This window comes from Artemia sp. Qi Xiang Cuo, chromosome 17 (assembly GCF_049724085.1).
Source record: "Artemia sp. Qi Xiang Cuo chromosome 17, ASM4972408v1, whole genome shotgun sequence".
Classification (NCBI taxonomy): Eukaryota; Metazoa; Arthropoda; class Branchiopoda; order Anostraca; family Artemiidae; genus Artemia; species Artemia sp. Qi Xiang Cuo.
This window is the reverse complement of record NC_142810.1, coordinates 34,720,193-34,734,757: the sequence shown is the minus strand read 5'-3', so window position 1 is coordinate 34,734,757 and position 14,565 is coordinate 34,720,193. Positions and strand designations below refer to the sequence as shown.

Sequence of the window (14,565 nt, the reverse complement as noted above, 5' to 3'; positions counted from 1 at the left end):
GGCAGGAAGCAAAGGACATCAACAAGGACTTTGAGGAATAAAACAAAGAAGGCCAATAAGAAGAAGAAGAAAAAGAAAAAGATTGTTAGATCAAAGAAGGATTACTTCTCTTAAGATGACTTATCTCCCCCACAAGGAATCATATCTATCAATCAGTTCCTCATTGAATCTATTCAATGCTGAAAATGTTGATGTCAGTGTCAAGTATGGCTTCTATGAACAATTTCATCCCCAACAACCCCTCTCGGAGAATATACACTTTCAAATATTTTCCAATGAAGACTATTTCATTGATTTGTCATCAACATTTATTGATTTAATTGTTGTGGTGAAGAAAATGTCAGATAATACAACTCCAAATGCCGGCGATGGTCTCTCTTATGAAAAGTGTATTCTACACAACCTATCCAAACAAATTAATGTATTTATTAATGGAACATTGGTGAGCACTAGCAATAATTTATGAAACTATGCAAGCTATATAAAATTTATGATGATGACACCAAAGGCATACAAGGAGTTGAGAGGACAATCATTAGGCTATGAATATCGGTCAGGTGTTGATACTGACGGTGAGTTGACTACTGCAGTGACCCAGGAGTATCATTTGGTTGAAAATTAAATCATGAGATATTCAATATATCCCAATGGCTACCCCCCAATGTCAAGACTGACATAAAGTTACAGATGGCCCCATCGAATTTCATTTTGAGAAAAACTACGTATAGCAACACATGAAGCGTCCCTCATTATCACACCGGCATTCTCCGTGTTCAGAAAAGGTAGTGTCTCATCTCTAGTGCACTGATAGCAGAGAAGTTATTGGCCACCGTTAACAATCTTAAACCATCTGTTCCCAGTACGATCAACAATCCCCGTCTCATTGCTGGCGGTTCTCGTAGCTATAGCGATTCATCATTTGTCAATGGAGAAATCCCATCAAAATTGGTTTGGCCTTTGTGAAGAGTGGCAGTACCGTTGCATCCTGGACTGAATACCCCTATGATTTTAATTTTTTTAATCTATCTAACCTTTTGTGTAAAGGGAACGGCATTCCGCTGTACACTCTATCACTTTACATAAATAACTATATAACTATATATGAGTTGATCATACAATCTCTAGAACATGACTCCCAACTCTTTGAAATTGTAATAACCTATTCAATGTTTTCACAAAACCGTGGGGCTATTTTTTTGGATTTTTCTGTCACTAAGGATATGAGCATAGTGCAAACAGGGACTGTACGTTTAGAGTGTATATTTACCGTTGCTCTGACTGAGAGTATCACGCTAATATCACTGAGTCAATTTGAAACCAATTGGGAAATCACACCCGACGGCAGTGTTCTACTAGACCTAGCACCATGAACACAAACCAAATAATCAACGTATTTAGTATGGATCCATACATGTCCCAGCACAAGTCCTACTGCATACCTTCGGACTTCATTGAAAAAATTCCGAGTGTTAACAATACCCTTATCATTGTTAATAGCAGTCCATCGACTTTGAAGACCGGTCATTGGCTATGCATCTTTCAAACAGCGAAGAATATTGAATTTTTTGATCCTCTTGGCCTATCGTATAAATTCTACGCTCCAGACATCAGCAACTTTATTGAAAGCAGTGGGAAAACCATTATTCAAAATCAACGAAGAGTAAAGGATTTAATCACTAAGACATATGGCTTTCATGCACTACTCTTTTTCATGTTCAGATGTCGTGGCTACACCTACAAGCAGTTTCTCAACATCTACGTTGACTTACCTCGATTGAACAACCTTCTAGTTGAGAATATACTTACAAGTGTATTTAATATTGATTTTAGTGCCCTAATAATAAAATATTCTAAAGATTTATGTTAAATTGTTTATTAATAAAAAAAAAATTATATACATGATAAAACGACTTTTCTTCCCTTTAGTTTTCATTCTATACTAGAAATTGATTGACGAAAGCTAGTGAAAGCAGATTATCTGAATTGGCTGCAGACTTATCCTTACACGTAGCAATGTCACGATTACAACTTCCAGAGTACATCGTACCTTCAATCTCGTCATAACTCTTTGTACAATTGTTGATACTAGTTCTATTTGTATCATGGCATTCATATGTCTCTAGATGCGTATTTGAAGAAATTTCATAAACAGTGTCCTCGAGTGTCGATACACATTCCGTCAAAACCATATAAAAATCAGTGGGCTTATAATCATAACACCCATTGTCTTCACAACAATGACGTAGAAACTATATTCTTCTGTTGTTCCAACAGTTGAAACGTTGACCCGGTTCCTCCTCCCAGAACAATCTAAAACCACGACGATACCAATCTCGTAGCAATAAACTAAAATCACGGTTAGGATTCTTTCCAATCATACCGGGATATGTATTCTCCCACTGCTTACATTTATCATAATGACAATTGGAGCATAGGTGTCCTCTAGGATGATCAGAGTCACACAGCTCTTCAAGACAGGAATTACAAGCTTTAATTTGCACCGCATATCCTCATTGCAATTTACATAGGTCGTTTAATTTACATTTTTCATAATGTTCCTTAATCATTGTGCAATCTTCATATCATGACCACCGACCCAATATTTACATATTAAGTGGGCGATCATGGAAAATCTTGTCATATCTTGTAGGTCTCACTGTAACTATAACTCTGAGCTGGAATCAACAAAAATTGTCTGAGATAGAGAGAGAGAGAGGAGTAAATCATCCTTGAACACCATTTTTCTCATGAAAAAAAAAGTCCTAAATTTCTAAACTAATGTTTAAAAGCATATCCACAATATCATTTTGCCGTGTCGTGATCAATATATCAATAAATTGTGTAAATACATTTGGACCACAACGTAGAAGCTTCATACAATAGTCTAATGATGGAGAATCAGTTTTCATTATATTGACAAGCATTCCCTGAGAAAATATCTTCCTTTGAATAGACAGCTCTAGAAAATTGTCATCTAGAATCAAAGTTTTTCAATAAGCACTAGATTCCTCATGATTCACTCTTTCCTGAATCTACTCGTTTTTTTAGAATCTTAACTCTCTCACAACCAACTACAGACTAACCAGAATGTTTTCAACTCTAAAAAATATGTGCTAATCTAATATAGAAAGAAAAAAATACCAATGATTTAGAAACAATTTTATTGAACAAAATTATAATAATAATAATATTCACTGATGCATTTTGTTCTAATCAATATATTTTGATAAGACATCTAATACTGACCGAAGTTTATTTATATGGAGAATATTCACTTTTCCAGCAAAACATAGCTGCTCCTCCTGCTTAAATTTGCTTAATGATATCACGTATCTGGCATACATAGTGTCCCATTCAAGAAATAGTCTACAACCAGTGGTTATTTCCACAGCCACATTGGGTACTCGTATATCGTTGCTGCTGTTGTCAGCTCCATCATTAAGCTCCAATAATGTAAAGGCACCACTCATTTTTTCTCCACTAATATCTTCTCAAATAAACTATTCTCTTTGAATTCAATTCTCTTACTAATATGAATTGTAGTGAAAACCATTTCTTTTAGTCAAATCCCAACCAAAAATCAAGTTATACTCACTCTCTTTGAAATGGTGTAATGCCCTGTAGAAGTATTACCTATATGCATGGGGATAGTCACTCTCTTTGAAAAGGTGCAGAGATGCAAGCAAATAGCGTTGAAATTGCTATATGTCTAAGCAAATCCAGACGAGAGATACTACTCTTTAAACAATTAATATCATTATATATCTAATATTCAATTTGATTTTGTTTATACTTTCCAAGACTGTTCAAGACTCATATTGTTTTGCCATTTTTTTTAACTCTGCCATTTTTTGTAAATAATCGTGTTAGTTTGTTATGAAAACACTCTATGGCTTCTAGGCATTTCTATTTGAGCGGAAAACTGCACCTCAAACTTTGTGGAACATGCATTTTCTTGCATGAAAAACCAAAATATAATAAAATGTCAAGTTTCGGAGTGTTCCACCACTCACAAGCAAGTGCCATTGGTATTTTTGAATCCGCATGGTCAATTTATGGGGTGGAGGGTAGGCTAATTCTCGTAGCAGCCCCATTCTGTCGTCGTATGGTTCACATTTTCAAAACCTGGCGTCCGGACTATCATATAATCTACCAAGCATACAACTACCCCAAATCAGTATCAATAAATAAATGAAACTCAAAACGAACAAAAATTAAAATAAATATTAGAGTCAAACTCAAAACGAGCATAAATTAATGTGAGTAGGGTTCAAAACCCCTATGCTTTCTAAAACCCAGAATATAATTTGTACTTTACTGAAAAAAAATTAAAATGAGTTTACTGAAAAAAAATGTGCATTTTCAATTTAATATAAATATGCTGATATTTATTCCCAAAAATCATAATTAATTTTTGATTTCTTAAAGTTACAAAAGTGAAAATATTTCAAAGAATTGTTTTCAGTAAAGCACTAATGACGCAGTAGGTTTTAGACTTCTGCAGTGAGGCGATACCAAAGCCCATGTTAGTAATTATTTTTATTCGATTCAAAGTTGATTTGCATATTTAATTTAAGTTCCACTCGTTTTAGGATTTATTTATTCATTTACATTAAAGTATACTGTATGTTTGTTCGCATTGATTGTTTATTTAATTTCTGTTCGTTTTAAGTTTCATTTATACTTTAAAAGCAAAATATTTGTTTTCGTTTTAAGCTTTATTTTCATATTCAATCTAAGTGTTACTCGCTTTAAGATCAATTTATTCATTTATATTATTACTTGTTGTATGTTGTTTCCTATGATTGTTTATTTAATTTCTGTTCGTCTTGGGTTTCATTTATTCTTTAATAGTAATTTCTGGTCGTTTTGAGTTTGAATTTTAACAGGTATTTGTATCTCCTGAGCTTAAGTTTAAAATGGCCTTTACTTTTCTTTGAAAAACTTATTTTTCTGAAAGTTTTTTTTAATTAATCTAGTAGAAAGATAGTTTTCACAAAGTGTCTGGGTGGTTAATACCGAATCAAGTTTTGTAAGAGTATTAAGCTTCTTCTTTATTGATAATCATTTTTATATCATATACTTATTTTAGATGGATAGAAACACATCCACATACACAAATATGTACCTTAGAGCCTGTTTTAGGTCCGCTTTTCCTCGTCGGTATTTCTTTTGACACTGATTCAGTGCATCTTTTGGGTAGATGTTTTCTTCTATAAATATTCTAACTCGATCAAAAGCAAAACAGAATGCCAAATTTGAAACTTCAATGAAAAAAACTGAGACATGAATAGAAAGAAGTGCCTGGAATGTTATATGCTGGATGGAGCAGTGATAATAGATAACAAAAGACAATTGGTGAAAATGAGCCCATGACTGCTTTCCTTCGAAAATTTATCATCCCGTTTTCTAGCCCTTGGTCCATATTTTTTTTTAGAAAGACATTAAAGACATAACATCAGCATCTTTTCCTTTCTTTTCTAAATTGTAAAATATAAATTCTCTAAGAACATCCGGTATTTGAATCGTTGCAGCCTATAGCCTTTATGGTCCTAGAAGTTACCTTGAAACCAAAGATAGCATGGGGGCCCATATGGGGGGGGCAGGGGGGGGGGCTCCCGCCCCCCTGGCTGAATGATGCTGCCTTATTTTTATATTTTTGTTCTGAAATTTCTAGATAGATAGATAGATAATTTTATTCACCCACTCGATACAAAACCACAAATGGCACGAATGGAGTATAAAGAAGAAGAAAAAAAAAAAAAAAACAAAAAAAAAAATTAAAAGCAAAAACAAAAACAAAATTTACTAAAAACCCCCAAAAAATAAAAACATTATTAAAAAAAAACACTAAGGACGAATTGCAATTGCCAAACTACTAGGCCCAAGCGACCCCAAAAATTCAGAACGACGTTTCGTCACAGCAGCAATCGGATCTGTGATACCGAACCTTGCAGACATCTTGGAATTTTTAACCCACGGTGGGGTATTTAAAAGAAATTTTGCATATTTGTAAAAAAGTGATCGAAGGTTTCTTTTATCACTAACACTAAATATATGCCAAAACGGTGATAAAGCCAGAAAGTGTGGGATCACCAGTGCATTATATAGCCTAGCTCGAATTTGTCGATTATATTTCGCTTTAGTTGAAGATAGCGCCCCGTAAGCCTTACGTGCCTTTTCTGCGAAATTACTTATTTGGCGAGCACGTGTAGATGCCATGTTATGACCTATAGGCATTCCTAAGTACATTATGGAGTCAGACAGTGGAACCTCTTGAGCACCAAGAGGTATTTGAACATCCGGTATTTGAATCGTTGCAGCCTATAGCCTTTATGGTCCTAGAAGTTACCTTGAAACCAAAGATAGCATGGGGGCCCATATGGGGGGGCAGGGGTGGGGGCTCCCGCCCCCCCCTGGCTGAATGATGCTGCCTTATTTTTATATTTTTGTTCTGAAATTTCTATTATATAGCATTAAAAGTGCCAATTAGAGGAGGTTTGCCCCCCCCTGGAATTCAGCTTATGGGCGCCCATGAAAGATAGTAAGCCCCTTCAAGAGTATTAACCAGTTTAGCTTTTTTTTATACTAAAGGTTTATTTTATACTAAAAATCATACCTGTTTGTTTCTTACAAAAAAAAAAAAAAAAAATTGGACACTAATTCACTTTCACATGGCTGTAATTAAACTACAGAAAGAAATTCCTTCCATTGATCTCTCTTTCTCCTCTTAATTGAATCTAGTTTATTTTGAAAACAAAGTGAGCGATAAGAGATGGTTTACAAAAGAGTACAAAGACCATTCTAGAGTTTAGATTCTTGTTAAAATTAGCCTTGGATTGACGAGATTATGCTGTGTGTAACATAAACTGGTGGCTTACAAAGCTCAGACACGATGTTGTTGACATTATTCAAGACTGTCCTGGTTCTAAACAAAATGGAGCCCTAAACTTTCCGACTTAGAACAGCATCAAAATGTGAAAAGCTATTATTTTGCTTATCAATAAGCTCTAGTAATCTATTCCAACACTTTATAAATAGCATCAAGTTACTAAACTGAAGATTTGAATATTCCATTTAACTGATAATTAATTTAAATGTCTTATATTTAGAACTGTAGGGTATGCTATCAAACTAACCAAAAGTGTAACCAAAATGGGTGACATACCTTAATACAACTATTCCTCCATCAAACATGTTGAATCCTGAAGTGATATATACGCATGGACCTTCTGCAATTATCTTCAAAATCATTTCAACAGCGAATATGCAGGAGAAGACAACATTACTAATCTCCACTGTAATTGTAAGCTCTTCTGGCTAAAAAAAATAATAAAATAAATAAAAGAATATTGAACCGAGTAGTATCCATTCTAATGCAAGTTAATCAGTGTTTGCGCTGTAGCACTGCTTAAGCACAGAGAAATGTGCCTGGATTATATTACTTCATTTATTTTCCATCTGGCCGCATCGTATGGAATGGGTGGCTGCTGCAACATTGGGGGGGGGGGGCTTATTCAACTGGATATTAAAATTTTTAGTGACCTACCTAAGAATCAAAAGTGAAGGGGCAGCGCTGGGGTCACGAGCATGAGGACCTTAAATTTTATTTTCAGCAAGGGGGAAGAGGTGGTATATACTAATTTTCAGCTCAAATCTGCCTATAAGGTTAGGGATTTCAAGCGCCAGCGGTACCAAAATCTGTTCATGGTGAACTAGTAATTTAAACCAAAATACAGTGTATGTACCCAGATTACAAAAATAGGGCATTCGCAATGTCTCTAGAAGGACTTCTAATATCAAGTTGAATCTTAATTTTTGATTTCTTAAAGTTACAAAAGTGAGAATATTTCAAAGAATCGTTTTCAGTAAAGCGCCAATGACGCAGTAGGTTTTAGGCTTCTGCAGTGAGACGATACCCAAACTCTTGTTTGTAGATATTTTTATTCGATTCAAACTTGATTTGCATATTCAATTTAAGTTCCACTCGTTTTAAGATGTATTTATTCATTTACATTAATATATATTGTATGTTTGTTCGCATTGATTGTTTATTTAATTTCTGTTCGTTTTAAGTTTCATTTATACTTTAATAGCAAAATCTTTTTTTTCGTTTTAAGCTTGATTTTCATATTCAATCTAAGCATTACTCGCTTCAAGATCAATTTATTCATTTATATTATTACTTGTTGTATGTTTTTGCTATAATTGTTCATTTAACTTCTAATCGTTTTGGGTTTCATTTATTCTTTGATAGTAATTTTTAGTCATTTTTTTTTTGTATTTTGAAAGACATTTGTATATGAAAAGCATAATTTCGAAAGGGTTTATAATCTTAATTTAACAAACAGTTTGTCAGAAAGTGTTTTTTAATTAATCTAGTAGAAAGATAGTTTTCACAAAGTGTCTGGGTGGTTAATACCAAATCAAGTTTTGTAAGAGTATTAAGCTTCTTCTTTATTGATAATCATTTTCATATCATATACTTATTTGAGATGGATAGAAACACATCCACATACACAAATATGTACCTTAGAGCCTGTTTTAGGTCCGCTTTTCCTTGTCAGTATTTCTTTTGACACTGATTCAGTGCATCTTTTGGGTAGACGTTTTCTTCTATAAATATTCTAACTCGGTCAAAAGCAAAACAGAATGCCAAATTTGAAACTTCAATGAAAAAAACTGAGACATGAATAGAAAGAAGTGCCTGGAATGTTATATGCTGGATGGAGCAGTGATAATAGATAACAAAAGACAATTGGGGGTTATTGGGAAGGTGCTGTTATGGGTCAAGTTGACCTCATACTTTAAGTAATTGGAGGTGAATGATTAACTATAAAAAATATGCAGATCTAGGCTTTCAAAGAAGCATATCAGGATAATCTCGGGAATAACTTGGAGATACAGTTGAAAGTGACAGGTAGTTGGGGATGAGAAGAACTTCAGATTTGTGTTGGAGGAGCCACTAAAAATTTTACATGCCAATTATCCATCTAAACATTTTGCAGTGTAAGCCCCATTGGAATTGGAATCTGTTCGCGCCTGACTAGTGGGTTAGTTCCACTGCACTATATGGTAACAGCCTTGGAGCATCATTTGAAACTGACAGGAAGTGCGAAGGGGAGGATAAATGGACCTAAAATTCTGATTTGGGGGAGGGGACAGACGGAAGGGCTAAAAATGATATGTCATCGGCCCATCTAAACGTTTCGCATTATAAACCCTATGGGAAATTCAAATCCATTCCCATCCAACTAGCGGTGTAATTTAAAAGACCTTATGTAATACCAGCCTATCAAAATAGTGTATGCAACATACCTAGGTCATCGCTTTGGGTATCATGTCAAGTTGAAACTAGCAGGGAGTATTAGGGAGAGGGATCAATAGATCTAAATTTTACATATAGCAACTGTAATTATCGATGATTAAGTAGTGATAGAATTAAAGAAAATAGTATTCGTTGCCAGGTAATCAAAAAGGGGTATACAATATTTTGGGAACAGCAATTGTGTTCAAGGTGAAACTTTTAACGAGTGTTGGGAGGGGGGAGGACAAGTGTACCTTGAATCTCGACTTTGGATGAGGATGCAGAGAGAAAGCGTCTAAAGATATTGTTGTACAATCTGTTTAATTTTTTTTTACCGCAGTGTCCCTGGTGGACTCGAATCTATTCCCGACGATTTTTTCTTATGTAGAACGTAAGAAACCACGTGTAACTAGTGGTTGTCACTAAGATCAGTTCTTAGGTACCCTGGTGAGTACTCTTTGGGATCAAAAATTGACGTAGCCATTTGTGGGACCTTAAGAAATCTCAAGTTAGGACCCAGGCCAGTGTATCACCAAATTTTTAACATTTTTGTACCTTTTTTTTATAATTTCCGTAATGCTGAAATAGAAGCACTGTAAGGCCAATATTAATTTTTTTTTATTGTTGGTCTATGCATGTATACATATGCATTTCATCGCCCATATAGCAATACAAATACAAAAATAATTAAAAGACAAATTGAATAATGGATAATAAAGTACGTATACAAGTCGTTTTTATGAATAACATTTGTTTTGATCTATGAGAAGGACAAAGATGATTGTACTGAGCTGACAGGTCACAATAGTTGGATTTTCTGGCTGTTAATTTTACTCTGAGATACAGTAACACGTCCAACAACCTTCCTTGTGGTGTAGAAGTCCATATCTAGACTAAAGTCCAAGTGACGCATAGTTCCTGCAGGGCTAGCAATGCGTACCCTTATCTCGTGTTTCCTGGGGGGGGGGTACATTTACTGCTCTTTGGGTAACACTGACCCAAGCTATCAAAATAGCTTATCTGTAACACACAGGGAACTACATCAGAAAAGTCAAAAATTTTAGGAATTTTTTCGGGAAGGGGAGGAGATTTAAAGTATTATTGTTAGGGAAAGGGAAAAGAACACTAATTATTTTATTTTCCCAAATACTGGTTCATCAAAAAAACATGTAAATTTTTCTTAATAACTTAATAAACGTATCCAGAAGCTAATCGGTCAAGGGGACCCTTATGAACAAAAAAAAAAACAACTTAATTTTCGCAAATTGGCTTAGACTTTCGGCATAATACACAGAGACAAGGGTTCCTCAATGAAGGCAAAATCTATGGAAAAGCTGGGCATTGATTCGTGACACCCAAACAGGCACAGAATTATTGTGTTTCCGACCGCCTTGCAACTTAACTGAGCATGTATACCAAGCTAAACAATCCGAAGAGGAAGAAAACTATTTTGAAGATTTTGAACTTAAACTACAGATGAACATTTGAATTATCAAGTAGAAAAACTGAGATCTGTTTACAGATAGTCGAAAGATTAACCAATAATGACAATATATCAATTAAAAACAAACAGAAACTAATAAAAAAGGCGTTTTCTAAAATGTAAGTATTCCAAAGAAAAGTAAAAGGTCATACTAAAACCTAAGATGATAAAGAATAACGTCACATAATCATTCAAAATTAAGACGAACAGAAATTACTATAAACGAAAAAATGAAACCCAAAACAAAAATAAATTAAGATGAATAAATAACATCAAGCATAACCAAGACAGATACTGTTTTAAATGAATCCTAAAACGAACAGAGATTTAGATTAATGATCATGTAAACTTAAAACAAACAGAAATTTCCACAAGCAGGAATAGTGCTACCACCCCCTCAGCCTTTTCAAGACCAGAGCGTTAATTATGCCTTGCGGATACAGGCTTGAATTTCCAGCCCTGTGTTAGCTATTTGTCACAAAAAAAATAAATAAAAAAGTATCATAATGCTAACCAAGGCTTAAAATTAATAGCAGTAGTACCTACTTCCCTCTAAACCTCTCTAAATAATGTCGAGTGTTAATTATGTTTTGTTGAAAACGATATGTATTTGAACAGTGCGGTTCCCATCTGTCTACACGTCGATTAAATTAAAAGAGGAAGAAAATCCCCAAATTAACCAAGATTACTGGAAAAAACTTTAGCCAGGGAGCCTTTGTGGGGATTAATTAAAAAAACTTTTTCCGCAAAATAAGTTTTTCAAAGAAAAGTAAAGAACTCCATTAAACCAAAAATGAGCAAAATAAAATCAAATAATCTACCAAGCGTGAAACAACCATAAATGAGCATCAATAAATAAATGAAACTCAAAACGAACAAAAAATAACATGAGTAGGGCTCAAAACCCCTATGCCTTCCCAAGGCCAGAACATGATTTGTACTTTCTGAAAAAATATAGATGTTTTTACTTTTATAACTTTAATAGGTCAAATAATATTAACATTTGATTGCTAAATATAAGTACATGTTTATTAAACTGACAACGCAAATTCATTTATATTTTTTTAGTAAAGTGCAAATTATGTTCTGGCCTTGGGAATGCATAGGGGTTTTGAGTCCTACTCATGTTAATTTCTGCTCGTTTTGATTTTGACTCGGTTACTAACTGTTTTACGCTTGGTATATCATTTGATTTTATTTTTGTTCATTTTTGGTTTAATGGAGTTCTTTACTTTTCTTTGAAAAACTTAGTTTGTGGAAAAAGTTTTTTTAATTAATTTTTGTTCGTTTTATATTGACATATTCCCTTCAAGGAAAAAGAAAATAGTCCTTTAAATCTTTTCGTCTTTTTAAGACTTTAGAGAAATTTTACTCCACTTTAGACTGGAGAGAAATTTTCAGCAATTTTTAACAAAATAAACCCTTTTAAAGATCTGGACACAAATAGCAGTGTTTAATTTAGTTTCATACCTTCTCTAGTTGACCTGAAATGGAAAACTTGATACCATTTGCAAAAAAATCTGTTTACTTTCTTTGATAGCTTAGATACACTTACGCTATTTTGATTAAGTTAAATTTTAAGAGCAGAAGTAGCCCCGAAAGTTTGAACATAATATCCTCAGTTGTTCTTGGGATACTGCTGAGATGCCTTATTGGGAATTAGCATTAACACAGTGCATTTTGATTTGACCTTAAGGCAACATTTAGTTATTCAGCATAATGGGCAGATGGGAGGGTGGGCATGGGAGGGGGACTAGTTGCCCTCCAATCACTGGAGGGCAAAAAGGACATTAGCCCATTCTATTTTCAATCAAATGAGTCCTTTTCGAAGTTCCTAAGACAACTCCTTCGATGCGAAGTGCCCTGGTCTAAAAAAAAAAAAAAAAAAAAAAAAAAAAAAAAAAAAAAAGAATTATACATTGTACCGACATCGATCTTTACTATAAATTAAATAAAAAAAAGAAGTTATTTTTAGCTGAAAGTAAGGAACGACCTTAAAACTTAAAACGAACAGAAATTATTCCGTATATGAATGTCCCCTCCTCAACGCCTCACTCTTTACGCAGAGTTTTTCATTGTTAAAAAAAATAGAGTTGTGAGAAAGTCAAACTTTAGCGTAAAGAGCGAGGCGTTGAGGAGGGTACAGCCCCTTTCATATACGGAATAATTTCTGTTCGTTTTAAGTTTTAACGTCGTTCCTTACTTTCAGTTAAAAAAACTTGTTTTTTTATTTAATTTTTGAACGTTTTCGAATTAATGCAGGTTTGGATTTTTGCTCACCGTGCATGAATAATTAAAAAAAAAATTGAATTAATTTTACTTTTATTTGGTTAAATGGCTTTCTCGAAACCTGTTTAATTTTATTTACGAACGTTTTTATTATTAATAAATATTCGTAACTTAGGAATTAACTTACGTAACTAACTTCTATATTCATATGTTTTTAATACGTATATTAGAGGGTTCGCCCCCTAGTCAGTACCTTGCTCTTTAAGCTAAAGTTCGAATTTTGTTCCAATTCTTTAACAATTACCGCTTAATCACAAATGCCGTTAATTAGAATAAATAGCTCTTATGAAAGTGCTAAATAATCTTTGGCTTAAAGAACGAGGTATTGACTAGGGGATGAACCCAATTATATACGTAATGTTTTCTGTCGTTTTAAGTTTTGAAGTTGCTCCTTACTTTCAGTTAAAAAACTTGTTTTTTTAATATAATTTCTGATCTTTATTTAAATAATGCTGGGAAATCCGGCGCCCCCTTCATAGCAATGTCTCTTCTCCCATGAAAACTTCCTTCATGGTAAGATCCTCCCATATAGCCCCCGACCCAATCCCACCCCCACTACCAGAAAAAAACCCTACTGAAAACGTGTGTATACTTCCCAATAGCCAATACTATATGTTAACATTGGGTAAAGTTCATAACTTTCAGCCCTCCCCCCAGGGCCTTCGGGGGATTAAGTCATTCTAAAACACATAGTTATCATATTTTCGACCATGCTGAACAAAATGGCTATCTCAAAATTTCGATCAGGTAACTTTGGTAAAAAAGTGAGCGTGGGAGGGGGCCTAGTTGCCCTCCATTTTTTTTGGTCACTTAAAAAGGGCACTAGAACTTTTAATTTCCGTTCGAATGAGCTCTCCCACGATATTCTAGGACCACTGGGTCAATACGATCATCCCTGGAAAAAACAACAACAAACAAACAAACACGCATCCGTGATCTTTCTTCTGGCAAAAAATGCAAAATTCCACATTTTTGTTGATAGGAGCTTGAAACCTCCGCAATAGGGTTCTCTGTTACGCTGAATATGATGGTGTGATTTTCATTAAGGTTCTAGAGCTTTTAGGGGTCTTTCCGCCTTTTTTCGACAATTAGCAAAATTTTCTCAGGCGCGTAACTTTTAATAGGTAGGACTAAACTTGATGAAACTTATATATTTGAAATCAACATTGAAATCTGATTCTTTTGATGTATCTATTGGTATCAAAATTCCGTTTATACAGTTTCGGTTACCATTGAGCCGGGTCGTTCCTTACTTACAGTTCGTTACCACGAACTGTTTGAAATGTCGAGCCTTCCAATCAGTTTCGACTATTAAAAAGGGTACTAACCATTTCAATTTCCAATCAAATGAGCCCTTTTTGAGTTTCTATGACAACGCTTTCTATAAACATCTTATATACCCCAGGGCATAAATTACAATCCCTGCCCTGAGGGCTGTGAGAGGGTTGTAATCCTCAAAGACCTAATTTCCAGAACTTTCAACTAA

The 14,565-nt window shown here is 34.3% G+C and overlaps 1 protein-coding gene across 1 annotated transcript in view; it reads right to left on the bottom strand.

The window, feature by feature from the left end:
* LOC148942136 (voltage-dependent T-type calcium channel subunit alpha-1H-like) overlaps positions 1–14,565 on the bottom strand; it is a 386,818-nt gene that overhangs the window by 276,738 nt on the left and 95,515 nt on the right. The window contains exon 6 of the mRNA XM_089103241.1: positions 7,169–7,320. Coding sequence (XP_088959367.1) covers positions 7,169–7,320 — 152 coding nt within the window. The remainder of the gene's footprint in view (positions 1–7,168; positions 7,321–14,565) is intronic.